The 22227-nt window shown below is 39.5% G+C and overlaps 1 protein-coding gene across 2 annotated transcripts in view; it reads left to right on the top strand.

The window, feature by feature from the left end:
• The window catches only part of SPOP (speckle-type POZ protein), a 67523-nt gene extending 48162 nt beyond the window's left edge, over positions 1-19361 (top strand). For both annotated transcript variants that reach the window (XM_008571796.1, XM_008571795.1), the window contains 7 exons: positions 748-899; positions 1021-1148; positions 8437-8614; positions 11591-11646; positions 12154-12276; positions 16151-16293; positions 17726-19361. In XM_008571796.1, the coding sequence (XP_008570018.1) occupies positions 748-899; positions 1021-1148; positions 8437-8614; positions 11591-11646; positions 12154-12276; positions 16151-16293; positions 17726-17870 (925 nt within the window). In that variant the 3' untranslated portion in view covers positions 17871-19361. The remainder of the gene's footprint in view (positions 1-747; positions 900-1020; positions 1149-8436; positions 8615-11590; positions 11647-12153; positions 12277-16150; positions 16294-17725) is intronic.
• The last annotated feature ends 2866 nt before the right edge of the window (positions 19362-22227 follow it).

Raw genomic sequence — 22227 nt, 5'->3', positions numbered from 1 at the left:
ATGGCCTATGTATTATATGTGGTAGAAGCAGTGTCTGAACCACATGCAATTCAGCTAATGACATTTACAACTTAGTTGAACCTATTAAATTCCATCTGGATTTTGTTTTGATTCATCTGTAACAGATTGGCATCTCTAACTCTATTTAGAAGCCTAGCTTGGAACTCTAACCTGTGCAATGGGAGTTTACTTTTGTCTGTCTTTCCTCCATGTTGCCTCCTTTATTTTAATCTTAGAATATTATTGCCAGATTGATAAGATATCTGTAAAGATACTATTCACATAATTCTCTAGAATACTTTTTCTCTCCCAAAGTGTAATATTGAAGGGTTCATTGACCTTTTTTTTAATGATTTTTCCATAGTCTCGACAAAATTAAGGGATGCTTTTCCTGAGATTGAGGATTGGCATAGAGCAAGACTAGGCTCCATTTAAAAATATTTTGGGGGGAAAAAAGGTTAGTTATGTGGGAGATTATAAGGAAAATAGTATTGTCAGATTTAGATTTGGGAGATTATAAGGAAAAACATATTGTCAGATTTAGAATGCCCCTTTAATTTTGGCTCAGATTGCTCTAGAAAAGTGGTTCCCAGGTAGTCACTGTACTGAATCGTAATCTTCTGGTGTAGGGCCTGGATTTTTTTTAAACATCCTCCCTTGATTCTGATGTTCCACTTCCATCCTGTCAGTTCAGGAGTCTATAAACATGGATGCTTTCAACACATTTTTTTCACATGTTCTGGGCAGGTGTTTGCGAGTAAACCCAAAAGGGCTAGATGAAGAAAGCAAAGATTACCTGTCACTTTACCTGTTACTGGTCAGCTGTCCAAAGAGTGAAGTTCGGGCAAAATTCAAATTCTCCATCCTGAATGCCAAGGGAGAAGAAACCAAAGCTATGGGTAAATGTTCTCCTCTTTGTTTAACTCTTTACTTTCACATCCAGCAACTTCATATGCTGACAAATTGTGGATTTGATCTGGTTTCTGAGTAACCCTAAATATGACTTTTTTCATACCCCAGAGAGTCAACGGGCGTATAGGTTTGTGCAAGGCAAAGACTGGGGATTCAAAAAATTCATCCGTAGAGATTTTCTCTTGGATGAGGCCAACGGGCTTCTCCCTGATGACAAGCTTACCCTCTTCTGCGAGGTGAGTTCTTTTACCCTGCTGTGAGACTAGCAATTCCCAGACCTGATGGGTATGGATAGATTTAATTGTATTGTATCAAGGATGTAGAGTGAGAAAAATCCCCAAGAGGAGTGGTGCTACATGAATGTTATTTATGTGATTGACCGAACTACCTCATGATTTCAATGTTGTTGGGCATTTCAGCTTTCCACTTGTTACTGTCCTTAAAAACAAATATTGTGTGCTCTCTTGGCATGTGTCAGTTTTGAGTTGCTTGCCTGGGTCAGGATTCTGGCCTTTTCACTGTTAGTTTTTTCAGATAGCATTTGGAAGGACTGTCACCTCAGGCTGAGGAGAATGTCTAGCAACTAAATATGTATATCTGTTCCTTAAATCTGCTGGCATCAGGACCAGCCCATGGCTCACTCGGGAGAGTGCGGTGCTGATAACACCAAGGCCACAGGTTCGGATCCCTATATAGGGATGGCTGGTTGGCTGACTTGGGAGAGTGTGGTGCTGACAACCCCAAGTCAAGGGTTAAGATCCCCTTACCGGTCTTTTTTTTTTTTTTTTTAAAGATGACGGGTAAGGGGGCCGGCCTGTGGCTCACTCAGGAGAGTGCAGTGCTGATAACACCAAGGCCACAGGTTCGGATCCCTATATAGGGATGGCTGGTTGGCTGACTTGGGAGAGTGTGGTGCTGACAACCCCAAGTCAAGGGTTAAGATCCCCTTACCGGTCTTTTTTTTTTTTTTTTTAAAGATGACGGGTAAGGGGGCCGGCCTGTGGCTCACTCAGGAGAGTGCAGTGCTGATAACACCAAGGCCACAGGTTCGGATCCCTATATAGGGATGGCTGGTTGGCTGACTTGGGAGAGTGTGGTGCTGACAACACCAAGTCAGCCAACCAGCCATCCCTATATAGGGATCCGAACCTGTGGCCTTGGTGTTATCAGCACTGCACTCTCCTGAGTGAGCCACAGGCCGGCCCCCTTACCCGTCATCTTTAAAAAAAAAAATCTGCTGGCTCCTCCTTGAGGGTGAGGTTCTTGTGTGTTTGACTGTAGATTACTTTCCTTTTCTGCTGTTAGAACTAGATGACTTATCAGGAGTTGAGTGCCTGTGATTTGTCTTGCTTAAGTAATTGTGAAATAGGAAGATGAGAACCATTTTTTCTAGGATGAGGGCGAGTAAAGCTCTCTAACTCATAGTTACCTAGGAGAGTTTAGCTGTAGTCAGCTAGGAGAGTCCTTTTTCCCATCAACCACCTAAAAGCCTTTCCCAGGTTTGCAGGAGAAGCCTTGAAGTAAAATTTCCAAACCAAGAGTGAGTTGGAAAGTGGTTTCTTTAATGATTACATATTAATTAGTCATTTCATACTGTTATCAGTACATTTGTAAATACTTACAAGCTCACAGTGTAATAAATGAATAAAATCTCCAGTTACCTGGGATGTTAGTGTTCCTTGAACATTGTATGGTTGGGGAACCACTTCCTGAACAGCACCACTTGATGAGAATAACCACTGTTTCTTCATGGGGGAGGATGCAGTAAGTTCCCCAGCTGCCAACTTGCTCTGTCAAATAGTAGCCTCACGCTGTGAGTTAAGGACAATTCCAAAGGCACATTACCACCTATGTAGAAGGGAAGGGAGTCCCTTAGGAATCTTGCCCTTTTGCCAAAGAGGAGTCTGGCTGCAGTAGCAAGCTTCTGTATTTCAACAGAATAGTTGCTAATGATTAGAAAACTCTAGAGGCATGGTTTATTCAGAAACCACATTGAATACATAAAACGTAGTTTGTATAGTAGCTATTCCTTCTCATTTTTAATTGCTAAGTCAAAGAAGGAAATACTAGAGTGGTAGCATCTATATAAATCATAAAATGTGGCAGTTGTTTTATGTTTGATGAGCTTAAAATTTGAATTTCATGTAAGTTCACCTAGTAACAGATCGCTCTCAGTTGCCTGAGTGAGGAAATGAGAATGATTAGGTGGTTTTGTATGAGGTTAGATGTTATATAAACTGACCATCTGTTTTGATCTCCATTTACCTATCTTAGAGACTTGTATTTCAGAAAAACTTAAAAATAGTGGAAAATTCTAATTTCTGTTTTAAATTAAATGAAAGCCAATCTTCAAACTGTTCTCTGAAGAAATGCTTCTCTAAATATCACGTCTGGCATTTTAGGCAATGCCATTACCTTTATTGCAGCATTTTCAAGTCCTCAACAAGTTTAGCCTTTTTTCATATGCTTCCGCCTCTCTCCCCAATCCATTCCAGCTGCTCCAACCCCTGTACTGACGTTCTTGATTTGGAAACCAGTTGGCCTGCCCTCACTTGGCAATCTCTTATCCTGTGGTTGAGTCTGAGGCTGAGTTCCAGCTCTTTCTCTCTCCCTTCACTTCCCCATATGAAATTCTCTTAGGAGAAATCCTGTGGTTAAGTTTAGATTTGCCTTACTGACTTAGAAGGGAAGTGAGATGACACTTTGGAAATGAGGAGATGTTGAACAGGGAAACGTCTGCTGAGTTCTGCTGATGCCATCGGTTTCTTACCATCAAACCAGGTGTACCATCTGTTCCTCTCACACTTCTCTGTTGGCTACAGGTGCTGAGTGTTGCTTCTCATACTTATGCTTGTGCCTAGTGAGACTTGTTTCTGTTCCAAGGCACTCTGTGGAGTTAGTAGCATTCAGCATTGCAAGACAGTTGCGTGGGAGTGTGTATTGGATGTGTAGGTTTTAAAAATGTCTGCAGCTCATCTTAGTTCTTATCACTTCTCATAGCTAGATCATTTTTGGTACAAATTCTATCCCCTTGACCTGTTGTTTCCCTTCTGCAATGGAATATTCATAAACGAGTTTAATTCATATTAATATTTTATTATTGGTTTGATTAGTATTTTCTTATTATTTACAGGCTTTTATGAAGTTGATATTCACATAGAAATTTAAGTTTTGTGTGTTTTCTTTTTTTAAGCCTATAGCACCTGATATTTCCAGGTGGTCTCGCATTTAAGTACTAACCAGGCCTGACCCTGCTTAGTTCTGAGATCAGACAAGATTGGGTGTGTTCAGGGTGGTGTGGCTATAGACAAAAATCTTGGTTATAGGTACCCCACTGGGCTTCATTCTTTACTAAGCCCCAGGCACTTCTGTCCTATCCTCATGCAAGAAGTATAGTGGTGTTACGGATTTTTTTGTTACTCCTCGAGGCCACAAGAAGGAATCCTAAGGTGAAAGACTGAGAATCACACATTTGTGTGTTTGGCCTTTATTTCAGTGGTATTACTGTTATTGAAGGTTAAATGGAATTAGATTGCAAACTCTGAAAATGCCAAATGGGTGATCTTGTTTATAATGTGCTCCACTGGGTTCACTTTCAATTCTGAGTGATGTTTTTGTCTGACTAATAGGAAATGTGGCAATTCTTCCATAAGTTGATACTGCTTAGTTAACTTATTTGGAAGCATTTTCAAAGCATTTCCTGAATTGTCCCTTATCAGTCCTTTGAGCTATGTTAGTTCTGTTTTCTTCATTTCATGGTGCAGGGGTAAAAAGCAGTGCCTGGGGAGGTCAGGTAATTTTTCCTAACATTGTACAGCAAGTTAGTGTCAGGGCCATGTCAGCTCTCCATTTCCCATCTCTAGCCTGCTGCATTACACTAAGTGGAGCTGAATACTATTAACCAAGAAAGCTTGAGCTCTCCCAAGTTCTCTTGACAGGGAGTATTTACTCTAGTAATGAGAGAGAGACACATGAAAGTGTGTTTAAATTACACTTTTAGGGCCGAACCCGTGGCTCACTCGGGAGAATGCGGCGCTGGGAGCGCCGAGGCCACGGGTTCGGATCCTATATGGGGATGGCCGGTGTGCTCACTGGCTAAGCACAGTGTGGGCGACACCAAGCCAAGGGTTCTGATCCCCTTACCGGTCACAAAAAAAAAAAAAAAAATTTAAAAAAAAAAAAAAATTTAAAAAAAAAAAAAAATTTAAAAAAAAAAAAAAATTTAAAAAAAAAAAAAAATTTAAAAAAAAAAAAAAATTTAAAAAAAAAAAAAAATTTAAAAAAAAAAAAAAATTTAAAAAAAAAAAAAAATTTAAAAAAAAAAAAAAATTTAAAAAAAAAAAAAAATTTAAAAAAAAAAAAAAATTTAAAAAAAAAAAAAAATTTAAAAAAAAAAAAAAATTTAAAAAAAAAAAAAAATTTAAAAAAAAAAAAAAATTTAAAAAAAAAAAAAAATTTAAAAAAAAAAAAAAAATTTAAATAAATAAATAAATTACACTTTTAATTTTCTCTTTAACAATTTGGTCCAGAGAAAACGTTCATGAAATGTTTCAGTTTCTATTGAATTATTTATATTGAAAATAAATAACTGTTAGCAATAAAGATGCATGTATTCCACTTTTGTTGTACATGCCTTTGACAGATAGATGATCCCAGTGCCTCTTTGTGATGTTGCAATTAAAGTTGAAATATGAAACATGAAATATCCATCCTTCCCTTCTCAAACATAGAATATCCCTTCATATCCTGGGAATATATATTTTTGCCAAATGTTACTAAGTGGGGCTGTTCATTTTTTACTTTTTACTTTTTTATTAATGGATTACTTGGATTTATTAGTTCTACTGTATTATTAGTTCAGTGTTTGGTTTTTCTTGACCTACAAAAATGGTGATTTATTTGTAGCATCATTGAAGGTTTTAAAGCAAGATAATGTAGTAAACCTGCCACCCAACCTAAGAATATCACCAGTAACTTGGAACTAACCTGTATATGCTTCTCCCCTATATTTGAGACTTGTCTCCTTAGAGGATGGTACACAGCTATTTTGAATTTTATGTTATTCATTCCCTTTTTTATTATTTGTATGCCTGAATAATATATTGTTTAGTTCTGCTTGTTTTTGAGCTTTATAAAAATGGCGTCAGACTATATGTAGTCATCTAGGAGTTGCTTTAATCACATTACGTTTCCAAAATTTATATTGTGGATGTAACTGTAGTTCATTCATTTTTAGTGCTATATAATAGTCTGTTGTGTGAATGTGCAATTTATTCATTCTCTTGTTGATGGGTATTTATATTATTGCTAGTCTTTTGCTATTAGAAATAGTGCTGCTGCTAAAACAATTTGTATGCAATGTCTTTTTTTTCTTGATAGTTTTAATTATATAGAAGTTAAAAAATGTATTTCCATGGGTTTTATTTTGACTTTATGTACAGATGAATGTACAAGAATTGGCACAGTCTTTAATCTTTTATGAAATTTTCTCTTTTAAAGAACTGACTTTAAAAGGTGGACCCTTTTACAACTTGAAATTTTGGGGATTATATAGCCTTCTTGAGACATTTTCATGCAGTCATTTTTAAGATGACATAAATGTCACAGTCACGTCATCTTCACAGCTGCAATTCTGAATGAGTCTCCATAGTCAGCTTTATAGGCATTTAAAAAAATCTTTAGTTTTTCTCAAAATGGTCTCATTTTAGCATCATCATTTGCAGAGGAAAACAATCTCTTTCTAAGTTAAAAGTTTGGGCTCTGAAGACTCATTTGTGAATGCCATTTAAAATTTATTTTTAATTAAGCATATCTAACGATGGTAAGAGGTGCCAGACATTCAGAGCTCTGGAGACTCCAGGCATCTATATATATGCAGACAAGCCTGGCTCTGACAGTAAAGGTACATTTTCCTTCCTGCTATGTTCCTGTCTGTGTCCAGAAAGAGGAATTGCCCCAGTGAGAGGTGTCACAGTCTTTGGGCCCCACTTATTGCCAAGCATGCATCTAACTAGCAGAAGGTCCACTGGTAACCATAGTTTGATTATGTGATATTCAGCTTAGCTCTTGCCAATTCATTTTACCAGTCTACTAAATTGCCATCAAGTGTTAATGACTTTGGGTTCCTGTCAACCTGATTTAATTCAAGCTAGGATCCCAGTGCCAGAAGCATTCTCCATTCCCTTCATTGGCCATCCCAGGAGATTCCTGCCTTTCCCCTATGAAGAAGTCGGATTTAATTGGTCTTTTCCTTTTTTTTTTTTTTTTTTTTTTAAATCAGTGTCTTGGAGCTATAACTGGGAACAGGCAACTTCTACTTTGGTGTTAATGTTATATCAAAGAAGTGAGGGTGTTAATATGAGAAAGTGGCTGAACCAAATTAGAGATCTTACAGAGGACAAGAGAGAATCTCTATATGGTGGTTTGTGCTGGGTCCTGGGCTATTAAAATAATGTTATAATGTGGCTCTGATAAATATGCTACTAATGCTAAGTGCATTATTCATAATTGATTAGCTTGGCTGCTTCATTGCTCAAGGCCATAACAGCTAGTTTTAAACAAATAAATAAATTTCTTGACCTGGTAATAAATATCTCACTCCTATACAGAAGGGACTACAGGTCATTTGGATGGGGCATTAACTTTGCCTTTGGGTTTATGACTGCATTTAAGGGATGACTTGCATCTTGAAGGTTAAAAGAAATCTGAGTCATTAAAGATGTTCCTAAGCTGTCTTTCTCATCTGACTCTTAGGAATAGCCAGAGTGGGGAGCTAATTCTAAAGATTTGTGAATTCTGCTTTGATTTTAAATTTTCTAACTGTATGTGATATAGGAGATGAAACATAACAATGCTTGTTGGGCAGTTGACTGAGCTACAGGGTCTTTTCAGTTTGGTAAATAACATTTATTTCATAATGTTATGTAATTTATAAATCCTTGTATTTGGTGCCCTAACAAATTTCTGAGTTTCACCGACCCATCTAGATGTTAGCTTGGTTCTTATCTAGGTTGAACAGTTAATTCATTCAACTGGTTAACATGCTGGAAGTTGAATCCCTCTATAAACCTATTGTCATCATTCTGTTCCAAATCTGTAAGTGCATACATAGCTGCAGCCAGCCATCTCATATGTCATTGTCACAAATGACTAAGTAAGGGCATAAAAGTTGTGGGATACCCACCCAGTTATCACTACCAGAAAGGTCTTCCAAGCCCAGTCCTTACTGGTAGTGTCATAATCATTAAACTATCTATAGGGGTTCTTTGTATGTAACTTTTTGCTTAAGGCAAGATAAGATCAATACTTGAGGTTTAGTATTTGTTTCTGACAGTTTTTCCCCCTTGATCCAGAAGATAAAGCCTTGATTTGTGAAGGTGGTTTCAAGAGAATATTAGTCATATTATTTAGTCACATTAGTATCTGAAAGTTCCACAGCAATGAGGTAAAAGTCATCTCTCTGCCTGCTGGGAAGAAAATTCTTGGTAACAAAAGCTTTGGTTTGTGTTTCCTTGTATTTCACAGGTGAGTGTGGTGCAAGATTCTGTCAACATTTCTGGCCAGAATACCATGAATATGGTGAAGGTTCCTGAGTGCCGATTGGCAGATGAGCTAGGAGGACTATGGGAGAATTCCCGGTTCACAGACTGCTGCTTGTGTGTTGCTGGCCAGGAATTCCAGGCACACAAAGCTATCTTAGCAGGTTGGTATTTATTCATGGGAGCTTCATAGTTTTGGTGAAACAAGGAAAAAGAGTAGCTGGCGTAATCACTTTTTGAACAACTTTAAACTTTTTGAACCCAGCTGTAAAAAAAACCCTGCAACTAAATGTATTTTTACATTGTGATGACATTAGTTCTCATAGCCAAAAAGGCTCCTCTCCTTAAAAGTCGTGTTTTCTGTTTTTCTTCTCTGTAGTGGACTTAGGCCACTGCTTTCTTTTTTTCTTTCTTTTTTTTTTCCTTTTTGTCTTTTTTACTGACCGGTAACGGGATCGCAACCCTCGGTGTCACGCCCGTACCGGGGACAGGCAACGGGATCGGAACCCTCGGTGTTGCGCCCGCACCGTGCTCAGCCAGTGAGCGGGAACCGGTCTCCACATGGGATCTGAACCCTCAGCGGGAGCGCCACTGCACTCCCAAGCAGCGCACCCTCCAGTGCGCCACTGGGCCGGCCCGCCACTGCTTTCAAAGAATGGATGATGATGTGCAAAGGTACTGAATGCCTTTGCATCTAGAGAGTGGATGTCAGGACACTAGTTAAAAGCAGGTATCAGCCTCTAGACAGGGGCTTAGGATTTAATAGACAGGATTCTGGACCCAGGACTAAATACCATCTAGCTAAGTTCCCAGCTGTGGAGGGCTGAGCCCTTTTTTCAGTATAAACACACTGGAAGAATGAGACTCTTGCCACTGACATGGGGGGTCTTGCTCAAATAAGCCCTTGGTCTTTAAGACCAGAAAGACTGACATAGAAGAGGATCTGATGGGGGAAGACTGACTTCACCTCACATGAAAGGGTAGTGGTCACCCCCAAACTTCTCTTCAGACCATAAGACCTAAGCGGAGATAGCATGAACCTTCAATCAACACACCTCTTACCAACACGCCCAGCTCTATCACCTTCCTATTCCCTCTCTCAACTAGGTGTTAATGACTTGAGGAAGTCATTAACTCTTAGGTTAGTGTCTCCGTGTTCAGCTAGGCCCTCAACACTGCCAGTGAATCTTTCTACAGATAAATAGTTCCCTTTCTTTTTCTCAGCGATAGATATTTCAGACCTTAATCTCTCTCCTTTAACTTCCTCCAACTCCTAAAAGATGACCTTGCCTACTTCTTCCAAGAGAAAATCGAGGCCGTTTTGTAGGAACTCCCTCAACTCTTGCCTCTCACCTCTCTTGTGTTCTCGGTGGAGGAGGTGTTCTTCCTCATGTACAGACTTTTTCCTACTTCTGCTCTGTTTCATATTCCATCCTGCCTTCACAGAAACCTTACTCCACCAGTTGTACTCTGCCATCTGGTATCTTTACCATCTCTCTTTCTCTTGTTGCCTATTCACCCTCAGCCTGTAAATAGGCTCAAGCTTCTCCCTCTCATTATTCTCTCTTTTTTTTCCAGAGCTAAGTTGCTTGAGTTAGCATATTCACTCTCTACTTTTTTCTGCCCATTTATCCTCAGTTCACCTCCATGCTCCAGAAGCAGTTTTCCAAAGTTGCATGACCTGTTAGTCCCTAAATTTGAGGGACTTATTAGCTCATATATTATTTGACTCCTCCCTCCTGGTTTTTTCTTAGTTCTCTGGCTCCTTCTAAAGTGTGGCCTCCCTCCCTCTTCATCACCCATCCCTTTCAACACTGGTGAGCCCTAAGTCTGCTTCGGTTCTGTTTTTACTCTACATATTCTCCCTGGGTGATCTCATTTATTCCCATCACATCAGCTGCAGTCTATCTACTGAAGACCTTCTAAGACATACCTGCTGCTTTGGACCCTTCCCTCTTTATTAAAAGCACCAGTTTAGTCTTTAACTTCTGTAATATATGACAGTACTTTAAAAAGTTCATGGAAAAGTGCGACTAAAGGATAATGTGAATCTTTCCATCAACTTTTTGAAGACCCCTCATATTTACTTAGTACCTTGTAGTCTGAACCTTTCTGAGATATGAACAATGAGAATTAATATTCTTTAGGTAAAGGTTAAAAAATCAAGGTTTAGAGGGTTAAGTGATTTGCCCAAGAGTATGTGGTTAGAAAATGGCACAGCTAAAATACATAAACTATAGGCCAAAAGTTCCAGTTTCCTGTTAACTCAAAGCCCTACTATATACATGGAAATCTGTTTCTCTACTCTTAGGCAGTGGTTGGTAGTCTCAATTTTGACCAAAATCCTTGACTCACTTGACGTGAAAAAATTTGAGTTCATTTTATTACTTTTCATGATGCTCATTAAACTAGAATGAGTATAGGTTCAAGCACTGTTCTTCAGCCTTTTTTCATTATCCACACCCCTAATGAGCAAAACGTAAATTTAAATTCTCTCTAATGAGAGAAATTAAATACTAAGGAAAAAGATTTTATCAGGTAGGGTTGAGCTTGGAAGGACCACAAACCACTATATATGTAGGTTTTTTTCGGTCTTTGAGGCAACATTATCTCTGTTCAGAGTGCATAGCTTGGCAGAACAGACTATCTGCCATAAATGAGCATGTACTTCATCTGGTTAGTGGATGCCACTGAACCCAGTCCTTGATCTTGTTGCTCTGTGGTCCTGGAGGTAGAGAAAATATGGTGTCATTGTTCCAGGCAGAAACCCAGGTATTAGGACACCCTGGTTTGACCATGAGGGACCTTCCATTTGAATCCCCAATTCTACAAGAGAGAATATAGCATTGTCATCCAATATAGATAACTTGAGTAATTTCCTTAAAATACAAATGGTTGGAGTAGAGCTAATAAGAAATTATTTTGAAAGTAGTGGGTTTTTTCCCCCTTTATGTATTATAATTATTTACTCATTGGTATAAAAACATGAAGAAAAGAATTTTATAATTCTGGTGTAATTTGAGGCTGAGACCCTTTCCTGTAGCAGTGGAATGGGAAAGAAAATGATCTCTTCATCATAACTGGGAAGAACCAAGCAATCTCAATGTGATAACCTTATCTGTTTCCCTTTCACTTTGTAGCTCGTTCTCCAGTTTTTAGTGCCATGTTTGAACATGAAATGGAGGAGAGCAAAAAGGTATGTAACGTAAGGGAAATATGTCTTTTTAGCCAGATGACTAGACTCAGATGATTTCCCAGTTTGGCAGCAGATTTATTTTCTGAATTATTTTTTTTTTCTTACTGTGTTATTAAAATGGAATACAATTCCCTGAACACAGACACCTTCTGAGAGTAGAGAGAAGGGGTCTGGAAGTATTCTAGGTAATTCAGATTCACTCAGGCCCCAGGCATATCATCCAAACAGTTTGGATGAAGGTATTAGATATGTTTCTTCTCAGAAAACTCAGGAAAAGAAAGGTGAAAAATCAAAAGTAGGGCTGTTTTGCTGTCATATTTAAGAAAACAAAGATGGTACATATGATAAGAAAATACTATTATGATCAAATAGGGCAAAGAGAAATTTTCCGTTTGTTAGGTTTTAAATGATACAAACATCTCTCCTCACTAGAGCTTAAAAGCATGAAAATAGTTTAGGAATTTTGGCCTGTTGGAATGTTTCTCATTTTCAGTTTTTCTGGTGTAGAATCGGGTTGAAATCAATGATGTGGAGCCTGAAGTTTTTAAGGAAATGATGTGCTTCATTTACACCGGGAAGGCTCCTAACCTTGACAAAATGGCTGATGATTTGCTGGCAGCTGCTGACAAGGTGAGATAAAAATAGAAAAATAATCACAGGGCTAGGAGTTATTGTGATGTCTTGAGTTTCATGAATGGGCCTTTGTGTTGCATTATGGGTAAAGTGAGCATATATTCTAGTTTGGTTTATATGTATTATTCCAACACAATTATTAATAGCACCCTTTTTATTCTCAAAAGTGTCCTGCTTTGAATGGTAAACTATATGGTTATCCTAACTATGGAAAAGAAAGAGAAGTTTGATGTTTACCTCTCTTCCACGTCTCAAATTTAACCACAGTAATAGTAAAGATTCAGATAATACTAACATTTGGGTTGTGCTTTATAATTTGCAAAATGTTTTTGAGTTTATTAACTTATTTAAACTTTGTCAATAAGAGAATAATCTTTTACCTAGTGTCCTGATTAGCATTTTCAACTTTTACCTAAGTAGTTATTGAAATATTCTGTATTTCTTCGAAATCATAAGATGATTAATAGCTCTTCGAGAAGAAAGAGATACTAATACAGTAAATGTATACTTTGTAAGACTCATTTCAATTTGAGAAATGTTAAAGTGTGAAAATAAAAATGTGGATCTTATAATCAAAGAAATGTGGTGATTACCTAAAACAGCAGGTCAGTGATTCCTAACATAAGGTGAAGTATCTGATATTAGGTTGAGGGTAAAGGGTTTATGAAACACTGAGTTTAACCAAGTCAAATAGTTACTATTTTACTACAGGATTTCTCAGATCCTGTAGCACGTTAATGTGTACTGTGAGTTTTCTAAAAGGGAATGTGATAGGCAGCACTTTTCTAATTTAGTTAACTCTGGAATCCTTTTTCTCAAGGATTGCCTCTGAGAATTAGTGGTTCCCAAAACACATGTTGGGATACTAACATTCATTATATAGGTACATCAGAGAGAGCGTGGGAGCCTGCCCACCCAGGCCCTGTGGTCTGTGGAAAGATGACCTGCAGGCAAGGAGTGAAAAGATCGGTATTTGCCCTGTGAAAACTCTTGTGTTGGAGTGCAGGGTTGTGAGAAATGTTAAAAGGGCTTAAGCCCTGGCAGCAGTAGACCCTGTAAGAAAGAAAGTTCACTGCTAGAACTGCCCCTCTTCCTGCTGTGATGCTGCAACACCCATCTGAAGGAAAATTGGGCTCCAGCTAAGGGCACCAGAGCCCTTCCAGGATTTGCTCATGGGGATAGTCGCCTACATCCCTTTGCACCTGAGGGCAGAGGAAAAGTGCCTGTGTTTACAGTGAAGGTTTTATCTTTATTGATCAGCTTTCTGGAGTTTTGTCGAGCTTGGAACATGTGAACTCAATCAGTGCTACTGATGAAGAAGATTGGAAAAAGAACCATATCCTTCTTATCACCTTTTAAGACTTTATTAATACAGTTAAGCAACATGAAATTCCATACCATTCCAGCCTACCTCAGTTCTGACCAGGGGAAACTTGGTTTCAGTGGAGACAGTAAGAAAATATTCCCTGCAAGCTCTGGGAGAGTAGAAGACAGTCCAGTGCCTGCTTTTGTAAAGTTCCTATGATGCTGCCTGACCTGCCGTCTGATTTTCAATGAAGTGGTCACTTGTGCTCGTACACATCAGATATTTATCCCCCCCATCTCCTAGATCTCATAAAGGTGAATAGTATTACAAGGCCCACTTTTTAGACAGAAATACTAAGCCTCATAGTTGTAAATCTTCAGAGCCACTTTAAACTTCTTTGTCCCTGGGTTTTCATTCTTAATACTCAACCAGAGAATCTACTGGTAACCTACTGTAAGTTCATACCACATGGGGATCAGCCTGAATTGCCATTGCAGGGATGGTATTTTCAGTACAATGGGTTAACTTACATTTTTTTTTTTTTAAAGTGATCGGTAAGGGGATCTTAACCCTTGACTTGGTGTTGTCAGCACCATGCTCTCCCAAGTGAGCCACAGGCGAGCCCTTAACTTGCATTTCAGGCCGGCCCGTGGCTCACTCGGGATAGTGTGGTGCTGATAACACCAAGGCGACGGGTTCGGATCCTATATAGGGATGGCCGGTTAGCTCACTGGGTGAGCGTGGTGCTTGCTGACAACACCAAGTCAAGGGTTAAGATCTCCTTACCGGTCATCTTTAAAAAAAAAAAAAAAAAAAAAAAGCATTTGAATCACAGCAGTGCTTTAAATTTATGAATGAGAAGTAACTGAAGGGTGCATTTTCAAATTCCATTCAGAATTTTCCATTAGACAGTCTTTGCTCTAAGCCCATGTGAAAACATTTTTACCTTTACACCTTGTGAGCTTTAGGAAAACAGAATAAGAAATCTTTCATGGAAAGATCTAAACATCTAGAATTTACCCAAGAGGCTGAAACAGCTCCTTCTGGCTTTTTCAGTCTCCTGGGGACATGTGTAATTAGACCAAAAACAAAACAAAACACTTCGGCCAGGCCTGGGAGACACAGTTTCAATCTCTCGGGTAAGTATTGCCATTAGGCAGGTTTTTCAGAAGCATAATTAAGAAAAAAACTTTGTCCCCCAAGGGACAAGAATGGCTACTTTTGTCTAATTATGCAGTAGGGATCAGAGCTATTCACAGTAAAAGTCCTTTTAAATGAATGTATTGAGAAAGGATAACAGGAATAGCCCATGCAGCACTGTATAAAGACTGATCATTTACTCAACCTTTTCCAGCCTTTTAAAACAAAAACAGCAACCTCATTTCTTGCCTGTGTACTATCATTCCTGTTTTCCGTGGAAACTGTTTTCTAGTTACTCAAATGCAAAAAATTAAAGCTGCACCAAAACCAATAAAACACTATTTTTCGCTGCAGGAGATCACAGTGCCAGCAGATATGCCTCCTCACCTAGAATTCATAACAATAAAATTGTCCTGGTTTGATTGCCATGATTCAGCCTGGAGGGGCATTGGGTCATTGAGTTCTGAGGCCCTCAAGATGGGACCTATAAGGAGACTATGGATAGCCTTAAAGAAAACCAGTCTCCTGTGAAATGATTAATGACATTTTATTTTCTGCCTCCTTTTATTTCCTTTCTCTTTCTTATCCCTGAAGTTCCTGAGTAAGTTCATAATCTCATATTAGAGAGCAAATAGTAGAGTTGCATCAAAACCAATCAACCGAATCAAATGTGCCCAGCATTAACCTAGACCTTCCATTTCCAGAACATTTATGCCCTTTACTTGGAAAATAGGAGTTTTTAATTTGAAACTAGGTCCAAGGTCTCTGCTGCTTTATCCTTTTACCCTGAGAATCTTAACCTCAACCCCAATAAAATAAGACTCCATTTGTCCTTTTCTATTTAAAAGGAGGCCTTTGGTTGACCCTCATTCCGTAACATCTAGTGGCAGAGATACTGGTGAAAGTCACCAAAGGGCTCCTTTTCACAGCCTGATGGGTCAGTTGGGATATCCTGCCACGGGTGACAATGCTTAAGTAGATCGGACTGTGTTTCACCCTAGTCTGGCTCTAAAATAAAAGGATTGCAGAAATTTTAAGTGTAATTTCTCTGTTGACTTGAAGCAGACCATCATCTCATTGTTAGGGCAAGAAGTGATAGTTGAAAGAAGATTTTAATCATATTCAGGAGATAGAGCAAACTTTAGAATGCAGGTCTACTGTGTAATTGCCATTTTTCTAATAAGTAGATCTTAGAACTTGAATGGCAACTGCCCGAGTTATTTTAGTTGTCTTCATTTCAAGCTTAAACACCTAACTTTCAGAGTATGGTTATGTTTTATAATTGCAGTAAAATATCTTTTCATGGTCTGTGCAGTTCTGTTCAGGTATCTAGTTATATGACGGTACAGCTAAAGAAAACAATTTCAGTAGCGATCAGCCCAGAGCTATTGCTGCTCTAATGACAGCAGTGCTTGTGTTTTACAGTATGCCCTGGAGCGTTTAAAGGTCATGTGTGAGGATGCCCTCTGCAGTAACCTCTCTGTGGAGAACGCGGCAGAAATTCTCATCCTGGCTGACCTCCACAGCGCAGATCAGTTGAAAACTCAGGCAGTGGATTTCATCAACTAGTGAGTTGGCATCTTCAAAGTTCTTCTTTAAGAATAGTTGGATAGCTAAAGAAATGAGAAAGACTTTGAATTAGTGAGTAAAACAGGCGAGTAGCTTTATTAACCTTTTGGTAGTAAGTATAGAGTTTTCATCTTTCCCTTCAGCTTGACAGTATGGAAAATGGTTTTGCTTTCACAGTTTGAATCCTGTTGGTGAGTGAAGTGTTTTACTTCCTCATAGTGATTGGAATTGATGAAAATGATAACTTGCTAGCCTGAAAAAGCTGTGTGCCTCAAATGATAGCATCTTTACTTTACACTCACTGTCTTAATAAAAGACAGATTTCTGAGAGAATATGAGGGTACTACAAAAAGTTCATGGAAAGATTCATATTATCATTTAATTTTATTTTTCCGTGAACTTTTTGAAGTACCTTATAGAAGTATGTTTATTATGAGTTAGTAAAATGTTATCTAATGGTCTGTTGTGGAATGGGAAAAAGAGAAGGGATGATCAATAGCTGGGATAGTTTAAATACTGTCTTGAGAAAGAAATGTTCATTCCACTAGATCTGTTCCTTCATCCTAAGTGACAAATGACCTGGCCATATTACTTTCTGAAATAATTTGAAGGGACCAAGGTGAGTGGTGACTACAACCCATCTTCTTAGTGGGGCCTGCTCTGCTCCCTTTCCTGATAGGGAGCAAAAGTTGGGGAAAACCCAAGGAGGAGAAGCAGACTTTATAAAGCCTCCACAACAGCGGTTCTGGGGTAAGACAAGTCTAAAATGTTCCAGGTAGATGAGTGAACAGTATTCAACACAGAAAATGCCTAAAGACAGGAAGTAATGTCCTCTGGGTCTAGTCCTAAGATTGTTTCTAAGGAGTTACCAATTGAGGCAAAAGAGGGAGGGAAAGGACTAGTAAATGTTAGTTCTCTTGAGTGCTCACTATGTGCTTCACACTTGCTTGGTGCTTTTTAGATACTAACTCAACCGTTGAATGAAGTGTAGTTATTACCCCTCTTTTTTGATCATGAAGTAGGCCCCAGGCTATGATCTGCTGTGTCGTTACAAGACTAGTAAATGACAATGCCAGGTGGAAGCTCAGAGCTCTCTGACCAAGGGAACCCTTGCTGTTCTCTTTAAGAGCATCACCAGTGTATATAAAGAACACTGACAATGTTGAAAAGAGCCTGAGGAATATTACATTTTTGTTTTTGAGAGTATAGTGGCTCAAAGTCCCGGTTTTCAGAATTACAACAGCTACTACCTGGTCACCAGTCTGCATGTTGTCTAACAAGCAAATTCTCATGCATATTAAGGGTTCAGTTTGAGTGTTTCTTGCATTGATACCCTTTACACCAGACTGGGAAAATAGGCTATCTACGTGGCTGTTCAGTCCATCTTTTGCTCAAGCCCTTTGGTAACTCAGTTCTCCGCATTTCTCCTAGTCATGCTTCGGATGTCTTGGAGACCTCTGGGTGGAAGTCAATGGTGGTGTCACATCCCCACTTGGTGGCTGAGGCATACCGCTCTCTGGCTTCAGCACAGTGCCCTTTTCTGGGACCCCCACGCAAACGCCTGAAGCAATCCTAAGATCCTGCCTGCTGTAAGACTTCGTTTATTTTCCAGAAGCAGCAGCCACTGTTGCTGCCAGTGACCACCAGGTAGACAGCGCAATCTGTGGAGCTTTTACTCTGTTGTGGGGGGAAAAGACTGCATCGTGGCCCCAGACTTTTAAAACAGCACTCAATAACTTGGGGAAAGTGGGGGGAGGGAAGGGCCCGGGGCCCAGAGCTATTCAACCTAATGAAAACCCTGTTGCTGCGTCACTGTGTTCCCTTTGGCCTGGCCGAGTTCGATACTGTGGGGACTCAGTTTAGGCGCTGGCCCCGAGGACATCGCAGCGTGGTACTTCGGAGAAACCTGTTTGCATCTGACTGAGCAGAACAAATCGTCAGGTGCCTGGAGCAAAAAGAAAAATAAGGACATTTAGTTTTAAGAAAGGAAAGAAAAGATTTTTGCAGAATTTCTCAAATCAGTTGTGGATTCCAGTAGTATTTATGTTGAGAGAAACAAATTTTAGTCCTTCCAACTGTGCTAAAACTTTGATATTTGTGAAATCTCTTCATCACCATACAAGTATCAGAAGAGCTCTCTTACTGTTAGCACTTATTGTTTGCAAGAACAGAATACATCCTTTTATCCTTTTATGAAAAACAACAAGTGAAGGCGAAAGGGGAAGGAGGTTATTTGATATGGAAGATGAGTATTCTGATGTAGTAGTTTTTGCAAAAAATCTTTATTGGTGTTGAAAACTGGAAAAGATAATTCATCCAGAATTCATACTATCTTGACAAGAAGTATGGTTCTGTTTTTAGATATTGTGGAAAATGTTTTTTGGCATTTTTCTCTGGTTTTATTTCTCCTCCCTTCCCCCCTTTTCTAAAAAAAACCAAAAAACGAAAAACATACAAAAGTGAACAAAAAGAAGAGAAAAGGAAATTTTATTATTAATGCTGTGTGAGAAAATCCCAGCCCAGATTGCTCAGCTGTTCACACCTGACTTGCCGCCTGCATAGGAGCCAGTCCTGTTCCTTCTGATTAGCCCCTCTTCCTACAGGGGAGAACTTCCAAATGTTAATTTTTTTCTTTTTGAAAATATAAATAATTACTATTTTGTACTGTGTGGCATCTCTGGTCTTTTGTTTCACTCACCTGGCTTGTCTCTTGGGTCTGAGTTCCTTACTTAAGGGATTTTGAAGGCCTAGTTTGATCCTTCAGCTTGCAGAGATTATGTTTGAAATGTCTAATAAGCAGTAGGGATTTATTGAGTGTATGTAATCTCAAGTTTCCTTTGTGAGCTATCAGCATCTGCCAGTCTCTTGTCCTTCATAAGTATCTCACAGTCCACATCCTAACGAGGGATCAGGCCCCTACCTCTGCCAAGGCAAGTAATGGTAGTGGGCTTTTCTGCACCCTGTATGTTTTAGACCTACTCCCCAATTTATCTTCTCCTAACTAAAAATAAAAAGATCCAGGGGATATGAATGTGGATATTAAATAAAGGGAAGTTATTGTCTCTGACTGGTTCTGTCATTGACTTGATGTGTTTCCAGAAAAGTTAATGTGTGAATTCTGAGTGAGTTCACAAGAATGCTCTGGGGCTCCCCATCTGCCTTTTTCATAGCCCTGTTAGATAGGACAGTGGGATACACTGGAAAATGCGTTGGTCATTTGGCCAAGCTGTGTATTATTTGAACTTAGATGGAACCTCAACCTAATTTAGTTTGCATTTCCCTTCAAATTGCTTTTGCATGCTGTCCAGTTTTTATCTATCTCACTGCCCCTAGAATGGATAGACATGATCCACTATTAATACAACCAATTTCAGAAACGACTCCATTTACGTCCCAGTTTCTTCTGAGTGTCACCTAGTGAGGAGGTGCTCAGTTCTTCATGTGCTGACTGCTATCCTCTGTCTCCTCGGTTCTAGCTTTCCAGATCATCACACAGATCCAGGGTTCGGGGCAGACACAAAGTCCACCCATGTTGTCTCTCAGGTAACTGCGTTTGCTCCACAGTTGTCATTGTCAGACAACCTTCATATACATTATCTCGTATGAACTTCCCCACGACTTGATGAGATTGGTGGGACAGGTGATAGATACAGCATCTTCCCATCTTATAGATGAGGAACGTTGAAATGCAGAGAAGGGACATTCCTAAGATCACACAACTACTGGGTGCCAGATCTTCTGGCGTAGTATCCTAAAGATTATGTAATTAATTGGAAGGAAGTCCATTTCTGAAATGTTTAGGTACAGACTCAGGAGTGAACCTTCTTTACGGCGGGAATAGCAAGAACAAAGCTCTGGAAAGGTGCCTCTGTTGGCCTGTTCTTCAGAGGTTCCAGGAAGACATCAGGCTTCAAATAAATTTGCTTTCCTCTTCAGTCACAGACAGCTGTGGATTGGGGGCTGGTGGGTTCAGGGAATATGCCTTCAGGAGGGTATTAGTCCTGGCACCTAGCTGCTGGCAGGATGAAGGTCTCTTCTGGGATTTTCGATATTTATGTAATTTCTAACAAGGGCTTTATTGTGGGTACAAAGCTGTTAGAATTTCAGGTACAGGTGAAGATGTTCGATGCTTCTCCTATCATTATTATATTATTCCTGGACATGTTTGTTTTTGTTTTAAATGATACAGTTGAAGCCATCTGGTTATGACAACATCAGAGCCCCAGCATACTGTTCATAAACCTCCCACTGCCACCATCCCCTCCCTTAGCTCCCCCACATCTGAAATTTAATTCAAGTTAACTCCACAATCTGGGGCATGTGCTGTCACTGCAGAGATGTCCGTGCCAGTGGAACAGTTGGAGATTGCAATTCCACAAGGATATGGCTTATTTATCAAAACAATATTTCAGGCAAGGAGTTTCACAGAACCTTTGGAGTTGCAGTTTCAGGTCTAAATAGAGTATCTGGCATCATCCCCAGTGCCCCTCCTCCCCTTTGGTCAGGCCCCTATATATCTGGCCATCCATGAAAAAATATTCCTATTCCCAATATGGAGATTAAACCTCTCTGCCTTGTTATTAGACACCTTGAACACCTTTATGGGTTTTATTTTATTTATTTATTTATTTATTTTTTATTTTTATTTTTTTTTAAAGATGACCGGTAAGGGGATCTTAACCCTTGACTTGGTGTTGTCAGCACCACGCTCAGCCAGTGAGTGAACCGGCCATCCCTATGTGGGATCCGAACCCGGGGCCTTGGTGTTATCAGCACCACACTCTCCCGAGTGAGCCACGGGCCGGCCTCCTTTATGGGTTTTAACAATTCGAGTAAGAGATGCCCCTCTTTTCCTTTTCACCGGTAAGGCTGAAGGCCTTTTAGGTCCTAAAGAGTTTCCTCTTCTTTTTCTTTTTCTTTCTTTTTTTTTTTTTTTAATTCCAGCTGGAGACATCAAGATCCTTTCTTAGACCAAATCTCTGGCTTGACCACCATTCTGCACATAATCATTTTAAAATCTGGTTTAAACCTATAGTGGGATCTCCATATTGTATGAATCTGTGCAGATGAATCTGTGCAGATGAAACAGCTTGTATGTTTATGACATAACAACAAACAGTGGGGGACTTGAACTGTACTTTGAAACTGGCTATTGCTTTGTTCTGTCTCTTTAACTCCCCATAAAAGAACGACTAAGTCCCCCCAACATGACTGTATTGGATTCTTTGGTTTATCTTTGTCAAAGGCAAGTTCTTGGCTGGAGCCCAACCTTATTTTCCACAACTAATTATCTTTTTAATCTGCCTGGGCCCTGTGTGTTTCCTTTATCCCATGACTTTTCCATGAACTCTGACCTACATCATTTAGATTCTTTTCTAATGGCCTGCTGACTAATCTAACATTCAGGTGAGTATCATTGGACTGCTCTTTATATATGTAATTGTGCAAGGTAGATGTGTTTTCCCCCCTTTTAATTTCAGAGGTGACCATGCCATATTGGGGCCTTTGACCCAATAGGTGGACACCTCATGGAGACAGCAAGAAAGCAAATGTAAGAGGATCAGTATTTGGGATAATGAGCTGAGAGAACCAGAAGCTTTGACCTCCAGATGAGAGCAGAAACTTGAATGTTTGCCGCTGACTGATGGGATCTTCCTGCTGCTAAGCCATTAGCAGGATGATCACTCCCCATCTGTAAGTCCTATAATGCCAGAGTAGAAAATGGCATCTGGAATACTGTTAGGTTCTGATTTCTGCAGCTCTAGGGAGAAAAAGAATTTAAGACTTGAAGGAATTCAATACAAGTAACAGAAATGATTAAAGAGTTGAAGGGCATCAACTCTAGGGGAAGAACATTATGAATATAAAATATGCATAACTCGGGCCGGCCCGTGGCTCACTCGGTAGAGTGCGGTGCTGATAACACCAAGGCC

This window comes from Galeopterus variegatus, unplaced genomic scaffold (genome assembly GCF_000696425.1).
Source record: "Galeopterus variegatus unplaced genomic scaffold, G_variegatus-3.0.2 Scaffold723, whole genome shotgun sequence".
NCBI classification, from domain to species: domain Eukaryota; kingdom Metazoa; phylum Chordata; class Mammalia; order Dermoptera; family Cynocephalidae; genus Galeopterus; species Galeopterus variegatus.
Note: the sequence above shows the minus strand (reverse complement) of the source record. Positions and strands in the feature narration are given on the sequence as shown.